Genomic DNA, 21,813 nt, shown 5'->3' with positions numbered 1-21,813 from the left:
ACCAATTAACCTTAACACTGATGGGGAAAATACCCAACTACCTTCTTTCTCTCTTGGGAAATGAGCCAGCACAAAACCCAACCCACACAAAGCAACAAAACACCTGCAGTCCCTAAAAAGATACTTAGTTCTTATACCACATGAGTCTATTCAACAATACTTCAATTTAAACAAATATTTCTGCTTACACTGTGATAGTGATGATTTATCATTGAATCACTTAGAGTTGATCCAGTCCCATGGGCAGGGACACTTTCCACTAGCCCAGGTTGCTCAGAGCCCCATCCAGCCTGGCCTTGGACACTTCCAGGGATGGGGCAGCCACAGCTTCTCTGGGCACCCTGTGCCAGGACCACACCACCCTCATAGGGAAGAATTTCCTCCTAACATCCAATCTAACCCTGCTCTCTTGTAAAATGTCCCTTTCCATATTTTCTGCAGTAATAAGAGTTTATCCAGCCTATAGACTGTTTTAACTGAAGTCAATTAGCTTTATAAACATTTTAACATCCTGTAAAAACCGTAAGGATTTTTTTGATCATCCTGCATTTACATATCAGAATTATAGATTTATGTATTTTGTTAATGCATAATACCTTTCTTTCAACAGCTTTGTATAGCTTGAGTTACTTTCATTAGCTGAGAAACTTAGCCTGCTTTTTTTAAAAAGGAACTGCAATTTAACTATAAATATATCCACATGCCACAGAATTCAGGGCTACAAGTCAAAAATGCTGATCAGTTTGTAAAATCTTAATCAGTCCCTCCATGAAACCTAGGGACGGACCTCTGTGGTAGCAGAAAAATTTCCAGAAATTCACCACAGTCTTTTTCCAAGCTGCAGTTTGTTCTGATGTTGCCAGACAGCTCAGAAGAGATGGGAAAAGCAGGAAATCTTTTTGGATTTAATCACAGTGCTGATTTGAAAAAGCAACTTAACAATGGAAAATATTTTTTATGCTTTGAATCATAAACACAAAACTATACAAGGTCCATGGTAGATCATGACTGCATTAAGATAGATTGTTTTCCTTGTGAGTGAAAATAACCCTTCATTTTGGAATCTGGTGGTCAGAAATCCTATTTCCTGGACATATTTATGTTGTTTTTTTGGTTTGTTGTTGGTTTGTTTTGGTTTTTACACATATATATATATGTCCAGACGTAGATTATTTTATGGTTGTACTATCATTTGTTGAGGTACTGGGGACCTGTTTGCTATACCTGAAATCTTTAGATATAACTTTTAGGTACCATCTTTCTATTTTCCTCTATGAAAATACTTTTCCTGGATTTTTGCTTTCAAAAGATGCTGGACTATGTTGATGGGCAGTGCTTATGTTTTCCCCTGAATATATTCAAATTGTGTTGTAAAATCCCCAATTTTTTGTATTTAACTCAATCAATAAAAAAGTGCTTCTTAAGTGAGATCTTGCAGTTCTTGGCCTTGCATCCTCTGTATGAAAAAGTTCTTATTTAGGCCCCTTGATCTGATTTAGGACTTACAAATGATGGAGACTTTAGGTAGGCTGTGGAGATGAGACTGGAGGGAAGAACTGGATGCTCATTCTGAGTGAGCAGGGGATGAGGTTATGAAAAGGTTTTAAAATCAAGATTTATTTTTGTGTTGCAGTGCCTGCTGAAAGATGGATGATGATGACTTTGGTGGATTTGAGGTAAGCTGCTTGGATAACTTTGCTTTGAAATTTAACTATTTTCAACTATTTTATGGACATTTATAGCATTGTGTAAAATATGTAACCATTTCTTCTTGTTTCCAGGCAGCAGAGACTTATGAGTTTGGAAACGGTGAAAACCAGACTACATCTCCTGCTATTGCTTGGGCAGCATTTCCTACAGGTATTGACAGAATCACTGTAAAAATCTTAATATTCCATTCCTGTCCTTATGTATTCACTATAAAAATTAGTGCTTTGAAGGGTGTATACAATAAAATAATGCACAATAAAAGAATAGCCAGCAGTCAAAACTTTAGCATAAGGATATTCCTGAGCAATTATTTTGGGAAACTGCACTTCTCAAAATTAAACTTTATTGAGGAATGAAAGAGAAATTCAGTTTACACAGGAGAAAAGGAATGGAACTTTTTCATTCATGGGATATTCTTTACTTTTGAGTGTGGAAGATCTGTTGCAAATCGTAGGAAAACAGAAAATTTAAGTTTAAAAATAGGATTATGATGAAGTCTTTTACTTGGGAGGGATGAGAGTGATCTTTTTTACTTAAGGTATTTATATGATTGAAAAATGTATTACTTATTCTTTATCTCAAGCAGAAGCAGAAACATTAGGGAACTATTTTATTAATTTATACAGGTGCCTGGTACCTGTCTGGATTTTAGGAAATCGATAAAAGTTTATTGATAAAGTTATACTATCAGAAGAACTAAAAGATTGTGGAGGTGTTACTGATTTTGTTGTGGTCTAGATTTTACTCTTTTCACAAAACAAAACAGCACTTTTGCAGTATCAGAGGAAAAAAAGGACCAACAACCCACACTGTATTGTTATGCAGAATGAATTATACGAAATAAGGCAGGGGTTTTTCTCATCACTAACTCTCTATAAATCATGTTCTTAAAATGTTTGTATTAATTTATTTCTGGCTTTCATCTTTTACAGAATAATTAGTTTTATTTGTCATTGAAACAGAGGAAAACAAATACTAAGGAAATGATATTTTTCCAAATAACTTAATTATTCTTCTCATCATTTTGATGGATATTTAAAATCACTGCTTAAATACAGTAGCATGTCTTATTGTGTTTAATAAATTAAATCAAATAGAGCTATGCAGTGTCTGTCAGTGAAGTCAAATTCAAATCCTTGAATGTGTGTAGAATTGAAATTATTTGTACATAACACAGAATTTTTTGGTATGATTTTAAGTGACACAGAAGTCCTAGGGTAAGTTATACTAAGGTATTTTAAGCATTTCAAAATTAAAAGAAAACTCCTATATTCTGGATATTTCGTTATTGTAAAATCTTTACATGACTTTTTCATGAAAATATTACTGTGAATAAATTTGTTCATTGCAATAGGCAAGATTTTAATAGTACTGGTCAAGGGCTTCTTGGGCATTGACTTGTAGATCAATATTTTTAGTAAGAGAAATAACTGAATTGTCTGTCCAATGTTATTTATGTATAAAGATGTTCTTGTCTTACCCTAGAAATTTCTCAGTAAGGCTTGCTGAAAAATTAAAATGTATTAGGATGCTATTGAGGTCATTTTGATAAATTGAGGGGGTGATACCATTGCTTACACCCAAGATTTGATGAACTTTCCAGAGGAGCAGTTACTCGTCTTGTGAATTTCCTACATATCTGATGTTTGGAAAGTCATAAAACAAAACACTGAAGCCTTTGGCCATATTTTTCAGTGTGCAGGCAGAATTCAGAAATTATTTCTAAGGCCTCAATGGTGATTTCAGTGCAGTTTTGTCCTTGAAATTTGGCTTCTTGCTATCTTTTTGGTAGTATGGACCACGTGGATGTAGATTTAATATGCTAGGATGGTAGATGTAATAACTTTCCTTCTAGAATATTTTGGCTTTGGAAGAATAAAATGAGGGGAAGACCTTTGTGCTGTGAGATATCAGAAATCATCTTGAGAGTGCATCAGGTTGTTTTTTCCCACTTTGGACACAAACCCAGTTTTAAACTCAAATTTTTTACCTGAATGTTACTTTTAACTGAAAGTGTTCAGGGATAGAGTTTTCAATGTATACAGTATAATTGGAAGTGTCCTTGAATTGTAATATCAAGACAAGAGGAGTTGAGGAAGGAAATTTAGTTTTGTTTTTTATTTGGGTTTTTTATTTTTAACAGCTGAAACCTATATGTAGGAGAACTGTGCTATAAGTAGCTTGGAACATTCTACACAAATATGTCAAATAATTTTTATATGGTCTTTTGCTCAGAGCCCTGCTGTCATATCACTTCTTAATTGCTGGATATAAGAAACATCTAATTAGTGAATATTACCCATGTGATACATTTGATATTTGGTGCATTCATTCTGAAACTCAGTACAAAGGATAACACTCAATGAAATGTTGATTTAACAGTTTATGTTCATCCATTTGGTTTTGTTTTCAGAATTTCTGATCTCCCAGGGAATTTTAATGATTGCTGGAGCTTCATTGCCAGCATAAAGCCATAGAATTTTCCTTGCATTAGCAAGATTATGAACTGTCCCTGATCTCTGCTTCTGTTAGCAAACTGCATGGTTCTGGCAGTTCTTACATGCAAACCTATGACAGAATATTCTTAATATTGGGAAGCCAAGGCTTCAGAAATTATTAGATACTTTTTAAGTCCAATTCTGGCAATAACTTATGTCTGTATCTTATTTCAGCCTTTTTGGATGTATGACTTTTGATATACCTGTAATTAGAGAAAAGAAGCATGCACCCATAGTGCTGCAGCACTGATCAATGAGCAATACATTTATTTGGGAATTCATCAGGGCTGTCAGACTTAGCCTGTTGGAGTCAGGTCAGGTAGCTCCAACAGAGGAGAGTTTCAGGGTTGTGAAACTTTTCCAGTATGGTAACTAAGGCATGGTATGCAGGAATGATTTAGGGATTCTCTTTATAAGCGAATTTTGAGCTGAACTAAAATGCAATTTCACCAGTATATACACAAGAGGAATGAATTAAGAGAGCTTGAATTACAGACATAGCACATGTAATTCTAGGAATGTCTAATTTATGTACCTTTAGTGCTGTTGAAAAGTGAAAAGAAGGTTTTGTAAAAAAGATGTTTGAATGATACCTTGGAGAGTTGCCACCTTTTCTTGTCTTCTGCAAGGTCATGTGTTTAGTCAAAAATTTTAAACCACAATGTTCAGAAGTGCTCACCAGTTGTTGCTCCTCATTTCCTAGGTTTCATTTTGACAACTTAAGGAGTGGGGATTTTGTTTCTGGTTTGGTTTTTTCCCCCCCTCAAGATGCTAAGTATTCATTACTGTAATGAGAACTACTGAAAGCTCCACCTGATCGTAGAAGATTCCACATAAAAGTCTACTACCTGAAAAATGCAGTTTTATGTCTAGGATTGGACAGCCCAAAATATGTGAATAACTAAAGCTCTAATATCAGCAAGTCTACATTCCTCATATGTGCCCAGCCTCCATGGGTGTTTTTACTTCTGTGATAAATTATTTATATGTGAACTATGCCTGTGCTTTGGTAATCCTCACCTGAGGTTGAACATTTATCACAAAGATCATGCTCAGTTTTTCCATGTGAGTTCACAGTTTTAGTCAGAGAACCACTTACCTACTCAGTCAGAAATTGCCTGGTAGATTATTTTATCTGTTTTTCCATCAAATAGAAATTGATTTAAAACTGAGATTCAGGGCATTAAGTGATATCATCAAGCTGAGACTTTAATGTTTGCTTAGATACAAAAAGATCAATTATGTCACTTCAGTGCCACTTGAACTAACAGGGTTGGTAATTGTTACAGGAAATTCCCTTTAAAAGGAGGCTTTTGGAATGGGAGGGGAGTTTTATCTAAAGGTACATAAAAGAAAGCCAAAAAAGTCCTGTTTCCAGTTCTGGAGAACAGTTAACTATTAAAATGCAGTTACCTAAACTGGTTCCTGTTCTCTTTGCTGAAGTGTTCTCCTGTAGGCTTTTCAGACAAGTTTCCATCTTCTGCTGAGCCTGAGCTGTGATTTTTTCTATTTCCTATGTTTTTGGCCCTGTCCAAATCTACTATCATTGCAGTTACCCTACTGATATTTTACTGCCTCGTGGTCTATTTTCTGTCCTCTTTTCATCCAATGAGGTTTGTATGTTCCTGTGTCTTACACCTGAATCCTAGAACTGGGAGCTGAAGAAGCTGGGACAGAGAGTACCTGAATTCAAGGATTAATGTGTCCTTTTGGATGCCTCAAGGCCAGTTGTATACACTGGTTTGTGCTGAGTACAGTAATTTCACGATTATAAGCCACACCTGATTATAAGCCGCGTGTTGGCAACTGTCTTAGGTTACAATACAGAGTGTGATGAAAGGTATCTGTTCTATCACCATCTGTTGAGGGTGGGGGCAGTGATCCTTATCTCCATGGGAGATATTCTGCTAATGGGCCATCCATTGAAACCAGGCAGGGCATTGTTCTTTATCTTTTCACAACCCATCCTTCCTCCAGCCAGTCATTTTCTGCTCATGGCCATTGAGTCCCACTGTGGGACTGATAAAATTACTGCATCCCATTGGAAGTTGCTCCAGCCAGGGGGAAGAGCCCAACATTTCTTACCAAGATAAAAACAGAGGTTTTGGGACACTAAGGGAGCCCCCTTTCTCCACTGGACTCCAGAGGAAAACCGGATTTCTCCACATCACCACTGGACCTCCGGAGGGAAACTGCACCTTCTACAGGAGCACTGCTCCAACTGAATCACATCTGTCACTGCAGGAGGATGCAGCCACCATTGAATGGGACTGCTACCAACACCCTGCCTGATGGGGTGTCAGGTTGTACTCTGACTTTGTCAGGGTTTGCAGTTTGTTTCTTTGTAGTACTGTATTTCTATTTTAATTTCCCTAGTAAAGAACTGTTATTCCTAATTCCCATATCTTTGCCTGAAAGCCCCTTGATTTCAAAATTCTAATAATTTGGAGGTAGGGGGTTTACATTCTCCATTTCAAAGAGAAGTTCCTGCCTTTTTCAGCAGACACCTGTCCTCCAAAACAGCAACTTTTCATTCTTTGTCCATATATAAGCCGCACCTGATCATAAGCCGCACTTCGGGTTCGGACCAAAATTTTAGTCAAAATGGTGCGGCTTATAATCGTGAAATTACTGTACTTGCACAGTATTTAACAGTGATAGCCAGAGGCTGAGCCTTGCTCCAGGCTAGTAGCATCTTTTACGTGTTGACAGAGTTGTAATAATAATGGGAGCTGCTTTTTCTGAAACTGATTAAAGATCATGCTGAAGCTGAAAGGCTGTGTGAATCAAAAGACACAGAGATAAAACTGATCCTTTTGAGAGCTGTTTTCTTGTAATTAGAAGTCAAAATTTATTGTGACTATGAATGTCTTTAAGACGATACTACTGAAAAACACAGACACTTTGTGTGGAATTACTTTTCAGTGCAACTGGATTATAAGAGGTACGTAAGTTTACATTGGTATGACTTGATATGTGATGGGTTTTACTATGCATAGACTCCAGAAACAGAACTAATTTGGGGGTAGTTCTTCATGCTGTGTATGTTTTCTGTTTCCAGTACCTGAAGTCCATAGATCTCCTGATGTTCTCCTGGAGCGCTCTGTGCCTTCTTCCTGCCTGCTTCCTTCTGACTCTTTCATTTTATCAAGTGATAATGTGGCAACACCTAATCCAGCAGGGAAGAGTGTGATAAATCCAGTTGTTCCTAAAGAACAGGTAAACCCACAATTTTTGAGCTTCATTGTGGGAACTCAATGTGTTAAATATCACTGTTGCTTCTTTTCTGTGCACACTTAGGAAATGCTTTTTAAGGGCAAAAGGTCTCTGGATTTCCATGATGCAGACTTTGAAGTAAAATGCTTAATTTAAAAATAGTTTATGAAGCCTATAACTGATAGAAACCATACTACTTTGATCTGAACTGCAAGAGAGGTAAGTTTTTTAGAGTTTTTAAAAGTTGAAGACAGGCAGTGCTGGGCATGCATGAAGGAAACATCAGCAGGAAGATTCTCTCAAAAAGCTGACTACTGTTCAAAGCTGATCACACTCGTATGTTTTCTCAAGTTTTAGGACTAGGTTTTTAGGATTTTCAAGGATGGGGCTCTGAGCAACCTGGTCTAGAGAAAGGCATTCCCATCCCTGCCTGTCATCTATGTTTAGGGAAATAACAGTTAATCTTTACTTAATTATAATCAAATTAATTTTAGGGGGGTTAAATTTTACTTTACTTTTCTTTATTTTTTCCACATTACTTTTAGAGTTGATTTTTTTTTTTATGATCTAGTTATGGGTTCTTAATCTCTTCTGGGACTGCAGTGCTGCTGAGAATGGATCTTTGTTTCTTTCTAGGGTGTGGAAATGTTTAGTTTTTAGCTAAACATCTAGGTGAGGAAGGAAGGGAAAAGCCTTTCTACCTGGAGAGTATCACAAGAATTTTATCGGAATTACAAGAGCTACTGCAGTTGAGACTTAAATAATTTACTTTTCTGAGTTTTTTATTGCATAATTGCAGTGGCCCGCATTTGAACATGTTCATTCATTGGAAACTTTCTTGTTTCAGGATGTGAGGTAATGAATACTTGAATTAGAGAAGGCTCTTGCTTCACTGTGACACAATTAATATTTTGGACTAATTATCAACCCTCCTGTTTTTAGCACTTCCTTGGTCTTCTTCAGGTAGACTCATCAAGTCTCAAGGTTGCTCCTGGTGAAAACTGAGTTTCATTATTAAGTCATTTTCATTTTCTGATCATTTAAAACCATTTCTTTAGAGCTATTTAAACAGCATTCACAAAATATAAGTTTTACTTTAACCGAGTCTTCTCTTTTTCCTTTGAGTGGCTTCTGTATGTTCACACTTCCAGAAAGACTGTGGCACCAATTTTGAATTAATTAATTAATTAATTCATTAGTTACCATTTGGTGTTTGTTCCCAGACTAATGTTCTGGGGAAAGCCTATAAAAAGTGAAAAAGAGATGTGCCCAGATGAAAATGATATCAAAGAAATTTATAAATCCAAAAGTTATGGCTTTTTTTTCTTGAGAGGGAGGAGTGTTTGTTTTCTTTTTTTGACTGATGCCAACCAGGATAATTTTCTGTGTTGAAGGCTCTTCATCTGGCTCTCTGACAAAGTTTTGATAAGTAAATTTCTTTTACTGGCAGGATGATCAAAAAGTGATTTTCTTCAGCCACCACAGATCCTGCCTTTTTAAATTTTGGCTAACAGGGAATAACCTTCAACCTTTCTTGTTTGAACTCGGCCAGCAATTTTAGCTTTTGTATTCTCTGGAAAGAGCACTTGGGTTATTCCAGAACACTGAGGCTTAGGGGTATTTTTTAAAACTATAAAGTCATTTAGTTAGGTAGTCTTACAGAAAAATAAAAAACATACTTTGTAACTTCAGACTAAGTGTGTGTGCAAATTCTAGTTGTAGTCCATGTTTCAGTTTTTCTCATCTTGTTCTGTTCAGCGACTGACAGACTCCTCATTCCATAAATTCTCTGTAATGCAGGAAACAGTAAAAATTTAAAAACTTTAAAAACTTTTAAAAACTTTATTAGCAAGTCCTGCTGAAGGGTGTTGAGAGCAGGTCCTTCAACATTATTTTGAAATGGAGATGACTTTGCACAAAGGAGTAAACAAAAGGAAAGTGATGGACATTAAACCAAAATAAAATATTCCTATACTTATTGGAGTGTGGTATTAGTAGAACTGCATTCTTATATAATTCTATCTCCAGAGCCTCTTGAGGTTTTAGGTAAAAAAATCCTTCCTTATTACAGGTTCCATACTCACAGTTTTTGGTGGTGCCAGACTCTAATCTTGATTAATACTGAGAAGTGGAATTGGCACATATGGTTTCTCTTTGCTTCTTGCGGGAGAATTCAGAGCACAAACTTCAGTTTTCTCTCTGTGTTGTCTGCTGTATCTTATATATTTATGTACAGTCAAGATGTCAGCTGCTTTTGTTTGTTACTTTATTTGAATCCTTTGAGAGATATTTATTGGAAATTCAGTGCGTTATCTGGGTGTATGTTTGGAACACAAGGGGCTAGGGGGCACGATTAGGTCAGATCAGTCAAACATCTCTTTAATAAAGACGCTGAGATGTTCCTTTCATCACCCAAATCTCAAGCCTACTTGGCTTTCTTGAATTAATCTACCAACTTTTTTCTTGGAGTTCTTTTGCAGCACAAAGAGCAAGTTTTTCCCCCCTTCCTTTATTTTTTTTAAGTGGAGAAATAAAGTTTGATTTTTTATTTATTTATACCACAAAATGTTTTAAACATCACCTAATTTATTTGTGTTCTTTTCTGAAAGTGTGGGCCTACCATCAGTGTTTCACCTGTTTTCTGTACTTCCACAGTGTACTGAAATAGCAGTCACTAAATGTTTAGAGATGTCTGAATTACTTTTATTCTCTTAGTCTAGCCTAAGGATATTTACTTTAGCACAAAACCTTTGTATTCCCCTTCTGTGACCACTGTTTGCAGTGTGCACTGGGTGAACACATGGAATGACTAATCCAAGAAGAGTTTGTTTCCCGGATGCATTGACAGAGATGACTCAGTTCCGCTTTTCTCCTATGAATTAGACTCAAGCAGATATTCCAGTTGCCTCTTCAAATGCAATTGAAGACAAGACTTTAGCTGATGTTGAGACAAAGAGAGCAAGTGAACCCAAGAGCTGCCTTCAACAAGCTGTTGCAAACCTTGAAATCAAGCTTTGCAGTGCTGAAGAAGAAAAACTAAAAATCAAAAAGGTATGAATAGTCATTTTGAAGGGAAATGTTTGGCATTTATATAGGATTTAAATATAGGTGAAGCTAGCAGAGGTTTAAAATTTGTTTGAAATTCTTTTTTTTTAATAGAAATTAGCCAAATTCCACAGAAACTGGCCAAATTTAGAATCATTAAGGTTGGGAAAGACTTCAAAGATCATTGAATTCAACCTGACCAGATCCCCACCTTGTCACCAGCCCAGGGCACTGAGTGCCACATCCAGGCATTCCTTGCACGCTTCCAGGACTCTGACACCTCCCTGGGCAGCCCCTTCTGATGCCTGACCACCCTTTCCAGGAAGAAATTCCTCCTGATGTCCAACCTGAGCCTCCCCTGGTACAGCCTGAGGCCATTTCCTCTTGTCCTGTCCCTTGTTCCATGGGAACAGAGCCTGACCCCCACCTGGCCACAAGAGATAAGGTCCCCTTGAACTTCTGTTTTTTCCAGTCTGAGCCTCCACTGCTCCGTCAGGCTCTTCTCATCAGATTTGTGCTCCAAACCCTTCCCCGTCTCTGTTGTCCTTTTCTGGATGCCCTCCAGAGACTGGCCAGAACTGGGCACACCACACAATTTAACTGGAATACTTTTTTTTAGTCTAGTACAATACTTTTAGTTTAGTCTAGTGTCTATTTTATCTATTTTAGGCTGAATTTTTCTAAAGTTTCAAGGAAAAAAAAAAAGATTGCAAGGTTTCTCAGCATGAGTTTTGTTTTGATTTTTTTGGGGGGTAGGAGCTGTAGCAGCTCAATTCTTCGTAGTCCTTCTGACCTGAATACAGTAAGAGCACCAAGCAGGGCTGTGCCTGTAGTTACACATCAGAGTTAGCAGAAGGTCACTGAGGCATGGGAGAGTGAGTTTAACTTCTGTTATTCTTAATACTGTTTCATGAGAGGGCTCAAGTCATGCTGGGGAAGGAGCAAAAAGCTTGGGGAAACAAAAATGAGGATGAATTACTGGAGCCAAGGATGAGGAGGTCTGCAATGGGCTGGTTTTGCTAACTGTATGAAGGAAAGGTTGGAAGAGGAGACAGGTTGAGAGAGAGGCTTTAGATTGGTGTTCCACAGTCTGTTTCTATCTCACCAGGGGAATCTCTCAAACTGTTTTGACTACTTTGTCCAAAAGCAGGGTTGAACTAAGCAGACCTGCTCTTTGTCCTCCTCATGACCCTCTCAGTTGTACCTTTGTTTGAATAGCTGTGCAGTGACCTGGCAGGTCATTTGTTTCTATACTGGCTTCCTGCATGACTTGGAGAAGTAGTTGCTCTTGAGCAACTGAAAAGGTGCCAGCAGCTTATGTACAATAGCAATGGCTGCATTAAGGAGAAATAAAAATCTTTAGCTCTTTGTGCAGCAAATAATTTTGAAGTTTATTGTCAGTGGTGTTATTCTTCTTCCTCTCTATTGGTTCCTGTTGGGCAGGCTTTCAGAGTGGCTCTCTGTGAGATCCCAGAATATTTTAAGATTTTATTCACTTTGGAGATGTAGATAGAGATCATTGTATACATGCATATATGTCATAGGATTCCTGCCTTTTCAGTGAAAACATTTGCTGACAGTACATTTAATATGCTGCTTTTCAAGTGCAGAAAGACAGAGCAAGGTATTAAAAATATGAAAATAATTGGAACATAATAGAATAGTTCCAGTTGGAAGGGACCTGTAACAACAGGTCCAGCTGCCTGAACCCTTCAGGGTTAAGAAATTAGAGGATGCAATTAAGGGTACCTTGGCCACTTCAAGTAGGTCATTCCTTATACATGGGACATGCCTTGGGTTTTAAATACCTCACACTTGAAAATACTGTCTCAATTTAATGACTGCAGTCAGATTTTTCCTGCACAACCCTTTAACTCTGCGATAATTAAGACAGTAAATATCACAGTTATCAGAAATCAGTTTGAATGGTTGAATAAATCTGTATTTTCAAAATTCACAAATGTTTGTAATTTCATGTGTTTTATTTTACAAACTTTATAGGAATTGGAACATTTGCTGGAAAAACATAGTGTGCTAGAAATGGATTTCTTGAAGGAAAAAAAAGAAAAAGTGCTTCCACATCAAGATCATTACAAGATACTCCAGGTAATTTATTTCTTTGTTTTTCAGGAGGGTTTTGTATAGAGTATATTTATGTCCAAAAAATATTCTATTAGGCATCTTATGTGTCTGCTCCAAAGCCTTTTGAATTTAAAGAATTTCTAAGGTGCTTAGATCAGTCTGATTTTTTTACATTAGCAGGAATGTAAGTTTAATATCCCACTTGCCTAACTACATTTTTGTAACTCAGATCACTCTTCCTTGTTGGGATCTCTTTCATATAACAGATGAAAAGAAAAACACTTTGCTCAGTAGCTGTGTGTAACAGCATGGCTTAGCATGTTCTAGAGTGCTATGGCCAATTGTTTGTGCTGTCTTGCCTAACTTAATATGAAATAATTCATGCTGCATAATGAAAATCTGAAAAGTGTCATTAGATGATAGACAATGGAATTAGAATTGTTTCAATTGTAAAAGTTAACATCTTCCATTAAATACATGCGTAATGTTTCACATCCCAGGCAAAATTTTCATTGAAGTTTTCAGTCATCTTCCAGTGTTAGAGCAAAGCAAACTATGTTTCATCATTTCAGAAGTTTGTGTCTGTAACTCAGCTTCACTTAATTTTTTTACTGCTGTGGATGGTGTTTAATAGCTGTTGCATTGTTTCCCATTTGTATTAAAGGGTTGCTGTAATAATTTGTTTTGAATTTCTGACAGCAGTACATTCTGGAATTTACAGTAATATAATTATCTAATACTGTTTTTTTTTTCCTTTTTTGTGTGTAACACTTTACTCAGTGAAAGAAGTGTTTGCATAATCATGAAATAAACGGAAGTATAACTTAAAACCCTCATGATTTATGGAGTACTATAGTGGCTAAAGTTATTGGTTATCCTAAACAATAGAATGGGTGGATTTCATGTTGTTAATACTTACTTCTGCTTGAAGAGCACTGTGAATTTGCATAGTGGAAAGGCTACTGAGGTTTGCAACTATCAGTGTGCATCATAACTCTTTGAGTCAGATACTGCAACTTTTAAAAATGGCAGTAAAAGGGTCATAACTTTTGCCTTGCTTTGTAGAAGTGCTCATGTGCTTCCTCTTGTTGTCTTCTGGGTACAGCCAGAATCAAAACAGAGAAGGAAGGTGAATCATGCATAAGAACTGCCTGTTAAAGTTACTTTAATGAGACTTCAATTGTGGATGCTTTCTGTTACTACAGCTTTTAGTTTCTTTTGTCTTTCTCCTCTGGCTCCTGCAGCACGAGGCTCACCACCTGTGGCCACACACTGAGCAGAGCTGGCAGCTCCCAGGACAGATGTCTGTCCCACTGGCTCTGCCTTTTCCAGTAGAAGCAGCTGGTTATTAGTGCTGCTGACCTGAAAAGCTTTAAAGCAGACTGCAGTGGTGCCTCTGGCACAGCTTTGGGAACTCTCAGGATGAGGTTTCCAATGGAACCGATGCCAGCATCCAAAGCTGTAGGTGTGCGTTGATTTAATTCCTTTTAAATGAAATTGCTGTATTAATGTTTGAATAAAAAGTATAAAACCTATGCCTCAGGAGACTTTTATAACTACCTTTTACATGAACATGCACTGTTCCATGCACCTTTTTATTTACTAACTAACTGGCTTCTGGCACTTGTGACAGGGAATTCTTAAAAGCTACTCTAGATACAGCAAAACCAGTCAGTTAATCAGGTTTTTAACAAGGTGATATTTACATAAGACTCTTTTCTTTTTTGGAGAAGTTACTGTGTTTAGTTCTGAGAGAAGATTTCATTGATTTTTGTCAATTAAGTCAGTAATCAATTTTTGTTTTGCATCTTTTCCTATTGGTTTCTGCCTTAGTCAAGGCTGACAATTATGTTATCACAGTTTTGTTCTCACAAAATTGCATCAACAAAATATGCTTTAGGTTTTTTGATAAAGAAAAGCTTTGAAAGGCAAGGTAGGAACATAAAAATATTTTCTCTGAGCTGGGTTACTATTCTAATGAAGCAAGTTTTGTTCTGGACTAGTCACAAACCTTCTTCATCATAGGTGTGAAAAAAGCCTTAAACTGAATTTGGTAGTTCTGAAAATTGAAGAATTGAAGGGTAGTGATAATCGCTATTCCTAAACATGACAGGCAGAATTGCAAATCTTTGGTATAGGGTTAACATTTAACTAATGGATGACAATAGTGTTGCCGCATTTAACATTGTGTAAAACTGAAAGGTAAAAAGTTCTGTGTTTCATCTAAATAAAATTAGCTTTAAAATAATCAAGATTGAACAGAACATGTAGTTTTTTCACATTCTTAACATTATTTCCATATGTATCTGCAACAACCAGAGACAGTAAAGGGGCAGCAGTGGGTTCATAAACAGAATAAACAAATTACTATTAACTAGTATTATAGAGTTGTTTGGATATTTAATGCATTGGTCTCTTTGAGATCTTGAATTCTTACAAGCTAATAAAATTAGAGTTATGATTCCCACATTCCTGCTTCTGCATTTGTACTATTTAAGAGGCAGAATAAAACAGTATATTTCTAACTTCTTTACTTGCAAACTGGAACGGAGTTAAAATTGCTGTGAGAAGTGTAACTTTAGGAGTTTTGTCTTATGTGCAGTGTTGCAACTGTAAAGTTGCAATCTTGGCCTTGTAATTCCTTGCTTATTTTAGACAGGAGAGAAACAGGTGCAAATGTACATCTGATTTTTATATTTTCTTGGTTGGTATGTCACTTTTATATTTGTCCCTTTTTTTGATCAGAGGATATATATTCATCTCAACTTTTAACACTTCAGGTCTTCCTTAGGTGTGAGTTGCTGCATATTTTTAAGTTATATGTGGCTAGTATGTCATACAAGGTTTTGAAAATAATGAAGGCTTAGTGGTCACTTAATCTTAGAAATGTAGAATTTTGTTGTAACCACATTGCAATATGGTGTAGAAATAAGCAATGGCTTCATTTTAAAACTACCAAACTCCAATTTGTAATACACTGAAAACCATCAACAACAAGATTAACATTCCTGTTCAGTGGGTGATGTTCTCATGGTTGCACATCAGTGAGGGAACACTAAATTTGAGAAGGGAAAGTAGTGCCTGGTTTCAACCGCTCTGAGCGGGAACTTAATTCTTCAGTCAGATTGTTCAGCTGATAAGGCCCCTGATGTTTGGTCTATCTACAGACAACTGGTTTTGATGATTCACTAGGAACTGGATCATACTTTTCTCTGCTATCCGATTTACCACACTTTTGAAGAAGTGCTGCATTGCCATTGGAAAATTCTAGTTGCGGTTATGCACATTTTTTCCCATCATCATCCCTTTCTGGAAGTTAAGCAGGCTGTTTTTCTGAAGAGCAATATAGTTGCTGTGGTGTGACCCTTCTTTTTGAAATAAACTTCTTTTTTATCTTTTGACAACAGACTTCTGTTCTTCCAACTTAACAAATCTGTAGTTGTTATGAAAACACCAACTTTTTTTTTTTTTTCTTCTGGAAATCATTATTTCTGTTCCACCTTCCTTTAGGAACATTTTAAAGAAATCTATTTAAAGAGGGACTTTAATATGCTTATTTTACGTAGCAGTATTAGTGCTATTGGAAGGAATCATGATTGGAAATTAATTGGTTGGTAATGTGACTTCACTTTACATATCAGAAGAAAGCAGGTCAGATAGGCTCCTTATTTGAGTGGTGTTTCAGAAAGGCAGGAGAGGAAGATTATCCTGAGGAAAACACTGACAGAACAGTACAGAATTATCCAAAGGAAGTTCACTAGGTCATGCAGTAACACCTAGCTGGGATAAGAGGTAACAATAACCTATGTTCAATCATTGCTGGTGTTAGATGTTGTTTATGTCCTTTCACAGCTGTTGATGTTTTAGGGAATTTTTCATTTGAGTACCTGTACAAATGTCATATTTAAATTATACAACTTCGAATTATGAGGAAAAGTCTTAAAATACAGTTATATAAAGATAGGAAATGGTAAACTGTCTTGGGTTACAGTACAGGATGTGATAAAAGGTTTCTATTCTATCACCATCTGTTGAGGGTGGGGGCAGTGATCCTTATCTCCATGGCAGATATTCTGCTAATGGGCCATCCATTGAAACCAGGCAGGGCATTGTTCTTTATCTTTTCACAACCCATCCTTCCTCCAGCCAGTCATTTTCTGCTCATGGCCATTGAGTCCCACTGTGGGACTGATAAAATTACTGCATCCCATTGGAAGTTGCTCCAGCCAGGGGGAAGAGCCCAACATTTCTTACCAAGATAAAAACAGAGGTTTTGGGACACTAAGGGAACCCCTTTCTCCACTGGACTCCAGATGAAAACTGGATTTCTCCACATCACCACTGGACCTCTGGAGGGAAACTGCACCTTGTACAGGAGCACTGCTCCAACTGAATCACATCTGTCACTGCAGGAGGATGCAGCCACCATGGAATGGGACTGCTACCAACACCCTGCCTGACAGGGTGTCAGGTTGTACTCTGACTTTGTCAGGGTTTGGGGTTTGTTCTTTGTAGTACTGTATTTCTATTTTAATTTCCCTAGTAAAGAACTGTTATTCCTAATTCCCATATCTTTGCCTGAGAACCCCTTGATTTCAAAATTCTAATAATTTGGAGGGAGGGGGTTTACATTCTCCATTTCAAAGAGAGGCTCCTGCCTTTCTCAGCAGACACCTGTCCTCCAAACTAGGACATAAACCTAAGATTTTGGGCCAGTTTGTTCCCTCTTAACTCTGAGACATGACTTTGTTTTTATTTTGATTAATATAGCCAGTTGTTTTGGAGGTTTTTATATATTAGATCCATATATCACACAAATTCATATAAACCAGGATGCATATTTGGTTGTGTCTGTTTCCTTGTTGTTGAAGTCAGTGCTTCCACTTCCCTTTTATGTCAGAGTTTAGTGATGTTCATCCATGCAGGCCTCCTGCTGCCTGTGCTTTACTTCCCACTTTTTCCTGTGGACCATTTTTGAGTTTGGAAGAGATAATCCCTAGGCAAGAACCAGCTGTTTTGGAGCCTTCTCTGTAGGGCTGTGTCGCATGTCCCAGGCAGATCCCAAAAAGGCCAAAGTCTTCTTCCTTCAAGTCCAGTGTTGTGACCCTTGGTTTTCCCTTTCTCCTGATCTTGCCATCTCATTGTCACTGCAGTCAAGGCAGATCTTCACATTCCCTCAGGTCCAGCAGAGTGGATTGTTCCTCATTTGCCTGTGTTCTGGGTGATGCAGAAACAAAGACTGTCTAACCAGTTAAATTTAGGAAGCGGTATGTTTATTACAATGCCATACACACCCGGGAGAAATCTCCCACAGGGATGTGCGAAGTACACAGGACTCTTGCCTTCTTTTATCCACAAAAGTCTTGCATATTCATATAATTACCCAGCACACCTATACACGTGCATTACCTAACCCTGCCTACCCTCGCTTTGTATTAAAATTAACTTTTACGTGCAAACATTTCCATCCTTCAAATGGGTGTTTGAAATGGGTTAGTGGTCTCCTAATGATGAAGTCAGGGAGTCTTCATCACCTTCAACTTCTCACCTTTGTTTTGTTGCTAGGTGCTCAGGCTCTTTGGCCATAGTTTAAGCTCCCAGCTTGGTTCTGGCTGATTTCAGGGTCCAGGTGCAGTAACGATTCCTTCACTTTAACAATATCCCAACCACCCGTCTTGACGCAACAAAGCCAAGCAAGTGATTTATTGTCTTAGCTCTACTGGCTCAGCCACTTTCTACATTGCTTCTACAATGATCATTATATGTAAAGTTTCTATCCCTCAGCTAAGCTCCTAACGCTTTGATTTTTACTTCACGGGGGCTGTTATCCATGTGCCCTGGGAATCTCATTGTCCCACCGGCAGATTCTGGTCTTGGGAATGTTCCTCATGAGGAACCACATGAGACTCCCTCCTGTTGTCTAGAGAAGGTCTCACCTTCCTCATCCCTCTGGGACTGTCTAGCACGGCAATTCCCACTTTGCTGTCCTGCCTGCTAATCCTGGCCCCCAAATGCTTTACCGACCCCCACCCCAAAACAGAGCTCCACACATTCCAACTCCTCCCTCACACACGAGGCGACTCCCTGTCATCACCTCCCTGGTCTTTCCTTCCAGGAGAGTGCATTTATGATCCTGGAAAAGGTGTTCTGCAGGAGGTTGGAAACAGGTCTTGGAGGTAGGTGGTTTTTATGGCTGGAGTACTAGAAAATGTATGTTTTCTTACAAAACTAATATATGACTTACATCCTGTTAAACACCATCTTCTAAGAAAATATTTAGGTTGGTTTTAGGTGCAGACATAGAGGAGACAGAATGTTAATAACAAAAAAAAAATAGGTGTGAAAAAAAAGTTTATGTACTGTACCTGCAAACAAATTTATAAATGAGATTCCAGGAAATTTCACGGGTCACAGCAGGGTTTAAAATTATGGAATATGCAAAAAGGGGGAATTTCAGAAAAGACACTTTAACAGATAGCAGTGCATCTTTTTTTGCTGAACTGCTAAAGGTATTTATGGATATGGCAACAATCCCTTGCCCACCTCTTTTTCAAGTGAGTGCCAGATACCTCACGTTTATTTATTCATCTTTAATTTTTTTTAATGTTGCTCTCTGTACTCTTCTTTCAGACACTCATTTTTATTCAAAGCCTTTATTTATTAATAATTTCAGAACTGTTTACATTTTGGCCTGTTTCCCCCTGCCCTTGCCCCCCTCCCCCCAGTTTTGATGTCTTCTTTCCTCCAAATTATTTTTCCATCCATGAGGAAAAATAACTTTATTTCTATTACGGAAAGATTCTGCTCTTTTGCCTTATATTTTCCTTTTAAACTTCTATTCTTTTAGTAATTGTTTTGTTGTCTTGTTCCAGAATTATTAATTAGAAGAGTGGATGTAAGACTAAGCATTCTAATTTTGTTGTAAAACTGTACCTCTCTTATGGTGTTGCGCTGTTATTGAACAGCTTTCAGATGCCTGAGTTCCCTTATAATCTGATCTTCAGTTGCAGTCATAAGGCATGCCAAGCATTTATTTTTTTACACTTCTGTGCCTCCTTCACTTCTCTGATTTTAAAGTATTAAAAAAATTGTGCTTAAATGGCTTTCATTTTCTTAGTGTGCAAGTAGGTACTAGAAAAACAGTTTGTTTAAAACAAATTTTGTGTTCTGACTGCTTTGTAAGTGTCTTGATCTGTTTTATGCCAGTGCATCCTGGATTTGTTTGAGTGGATTTACTGATTGATGTTCAGTATGTTACAAGTCTGTGACAGCTACTGCACTTTTTCATTTACACATTCACAGCAAATGCATTCAGAGGGGTTAATCTTTTACTTTTTCTCCTACTTAATATGGAAATTTTACTTAAGAAGGTCGTGAAATGCCCAGATATATTTAGCACTGATTGGTTAGAGTTCTTTACCACCAGTCTTGCCTCATCAAGATTTTCACACCAAGGTTTTTGTAGTGTTCATAGGAGAAGTATCTTTTTGGATTTTTGAGGGGGAAAATGAAAATGTGCAAAATTTGTTAAAAAGAAAATTGTGTAGTAATGAACTTAGGTAACTGTATTGCTAAGACAATACTTAAGACCAGTTATCTATTACATAAATAAAATTTAATAGAGATTGAAAAAGCAAGTTTAAAGGTGCAGCAGGTTAATGAGCAATGAAATTTTCAGCAATCTGCAACCATTCATAGTTTATTAATGAACTGTGGACAGATGATTTAAGAGTTAAAGGGAAATGTTGCAATGCTTGCAGGACAGTTATCTGGTATTTGGCTCCTTAAAAGATGTGGGAAATGGTGCCAAAGCATCTCCATGTCCTGTTTTCATTCAGAGTAAGGCATCTGAGACAGGGTAATTATTGTGAGTACCTGAGCATTACTCAACACCAAAATAGTAACATCTTAGCCAATATAAGCCAAAATTAGTCAATACTTTTAAAAGAATTTGTACTTCCTGTTTATGCACGTGGAGGCATAAGATGAACAGCAAATATGAGAATGTTTCTTTCGTGAGAAATTTGAAGGATTGTCCCTTCATTGCCCTTTACCATTTAAGTTGTCTTATTTGGTTTATAATTCATTAATAAACTATGAATGACTGCAGAATGAAGCTTAATACATTACTGAAACTTTTATTGCTTAATTAATCTGCTACACCTTCACAATTGCTTTTTCAATCTGTATTAAATTTTATTTATATATAATATGTACTTGGTGTAGAAACACTGTTTACTTGTGTTTCTAAGCCCAGCAGAAATGTATAATTTGCCGGGTATTAAGCAAATTTATTTGTATAAATGTACTCTAATTCACACACTGGAAGTTATTACATATCCAAGAAACTCTTGTGATTTACATATCAAAGTTGAATTTATTCATCCCTTCTCAGTTACCTTGGAAACTTCCTTATTAATTATGCCTTTACTTTTTTTTTCACTTGAATGAACTGCCAAAATGTTAATATGTAGGCCAAGTGTCAACAAATAACTAATATTTTAAACTACTGCAAAGGTGTGTAACAGGTCACTTCTATATAACTCGTGATATTGAGAAAATAGTTCCAGAGATAAAGTATTGTTCCTTTATTGTTGCTGCTCTTTAATAAATAAATAATGTTTTGCTACTGAGACTTGTATAAGGTTTTTTCCTCATTAAAGGTTTAAAAGGTCCAGAAGAGCATGTGACATTTAAAATAATCATGTACTTAAACTACTGAGAGCTTTCTTACTATTCTTGGCAAAAATTTTATCACTGCAAGAAAGCTGATACTAATGAAAACTAGAACATCTGTTCTTAAAACTAGAGGATATTGAGATAAAACAGATTTTCCCAGTTCTATGTAATTCCTTAAAAATAAACCTATTACTTGAATGTATTGATAAACACATGCAGTGTTTTGGTTTTGGATATGCATTAAAAATTAAAACATTCTCAGGCAAATAATTGGTTAGCATGATCAACCTTAATTTCCAGAAGTGAGTACCATAATGACAAAATTATGAAAATGAAGGTCTGAGTAATGCTTAAAAAATAATCAGAGAAAATCTGAATTTTTTCAGTTATTACAATATTTTTTATATCTTAAGAATAATTCCAACCAGTGCTTCATGTACTTCCTGTTTTTGTAGGGAGAATGTAAAGTTTCTGTGCTAGGTTTTCAAAGGTGTGAGTTTGTGTGACTTTTGAGATAAGTAAGAAGTGAGTGTGTCATTGAAAAGCAAATTTCCATTGACCTGCTGGGCAGGGAATTTGCAGT

General features: G+C 36.9%; 1 protein-coding gene across 2 annotated transcripts in view; it reads left to right on the top strand.

The window, feature by feature from the left end:
• Positions 1-21,813, top strand: part of CCDC91 (coiled-coil domain containing 91) — a 113,271-nt gene that overhangs the window by 20,686 nt on the left and 70,772 nt on the right. For both annotated transcript variants that reach the window (XM_033058594.2, XM_033058595.2), the window contains exons 2-6: positions 1,634-1,676; positions 1,782-1,860; positions 7,270-7,427; positions 10,308-10,475; positions 12,471-12,575. In XM_033058594.2, the coding sequence (XP_032914485.1) occupies positions 1,647-1,676; positions 1,782-1,860; positions 7,270-7,427; positions 10,308-10,475; positions 12,471-12,575 (540 nt within the window). In that variant the 5' untranslated portion in view covers positions 1,634-1,646. The remainder of the gene's footprint in view (positions 1-1,633; positions 1,677-1,781; positions 1,861-7,269; positions 7,428-10,307; positions 10,476-12,470; positions 12,576-21,813) is intronic.

This window comes from Catharus ustulatus, chromosome 4 (genome assembly GCF_009819885.2).
Source record: "Catharus ustulatus isolate bCatUst1 chromosome 4, bCatUst1.pri.v2, whole genome shotgun sequence".
Taxonomy (NCBI): domain Eukaryota; kingdom Metazoa; phylum Chordata; class Aves; order Passeriformes; family Turdidae; genus Catharus; species Catharus ustulatus.
Note: the sequence above shows the minus strand (reverse complement) of the source record. Positions and strands in the feature narration are given on the sequence as shown.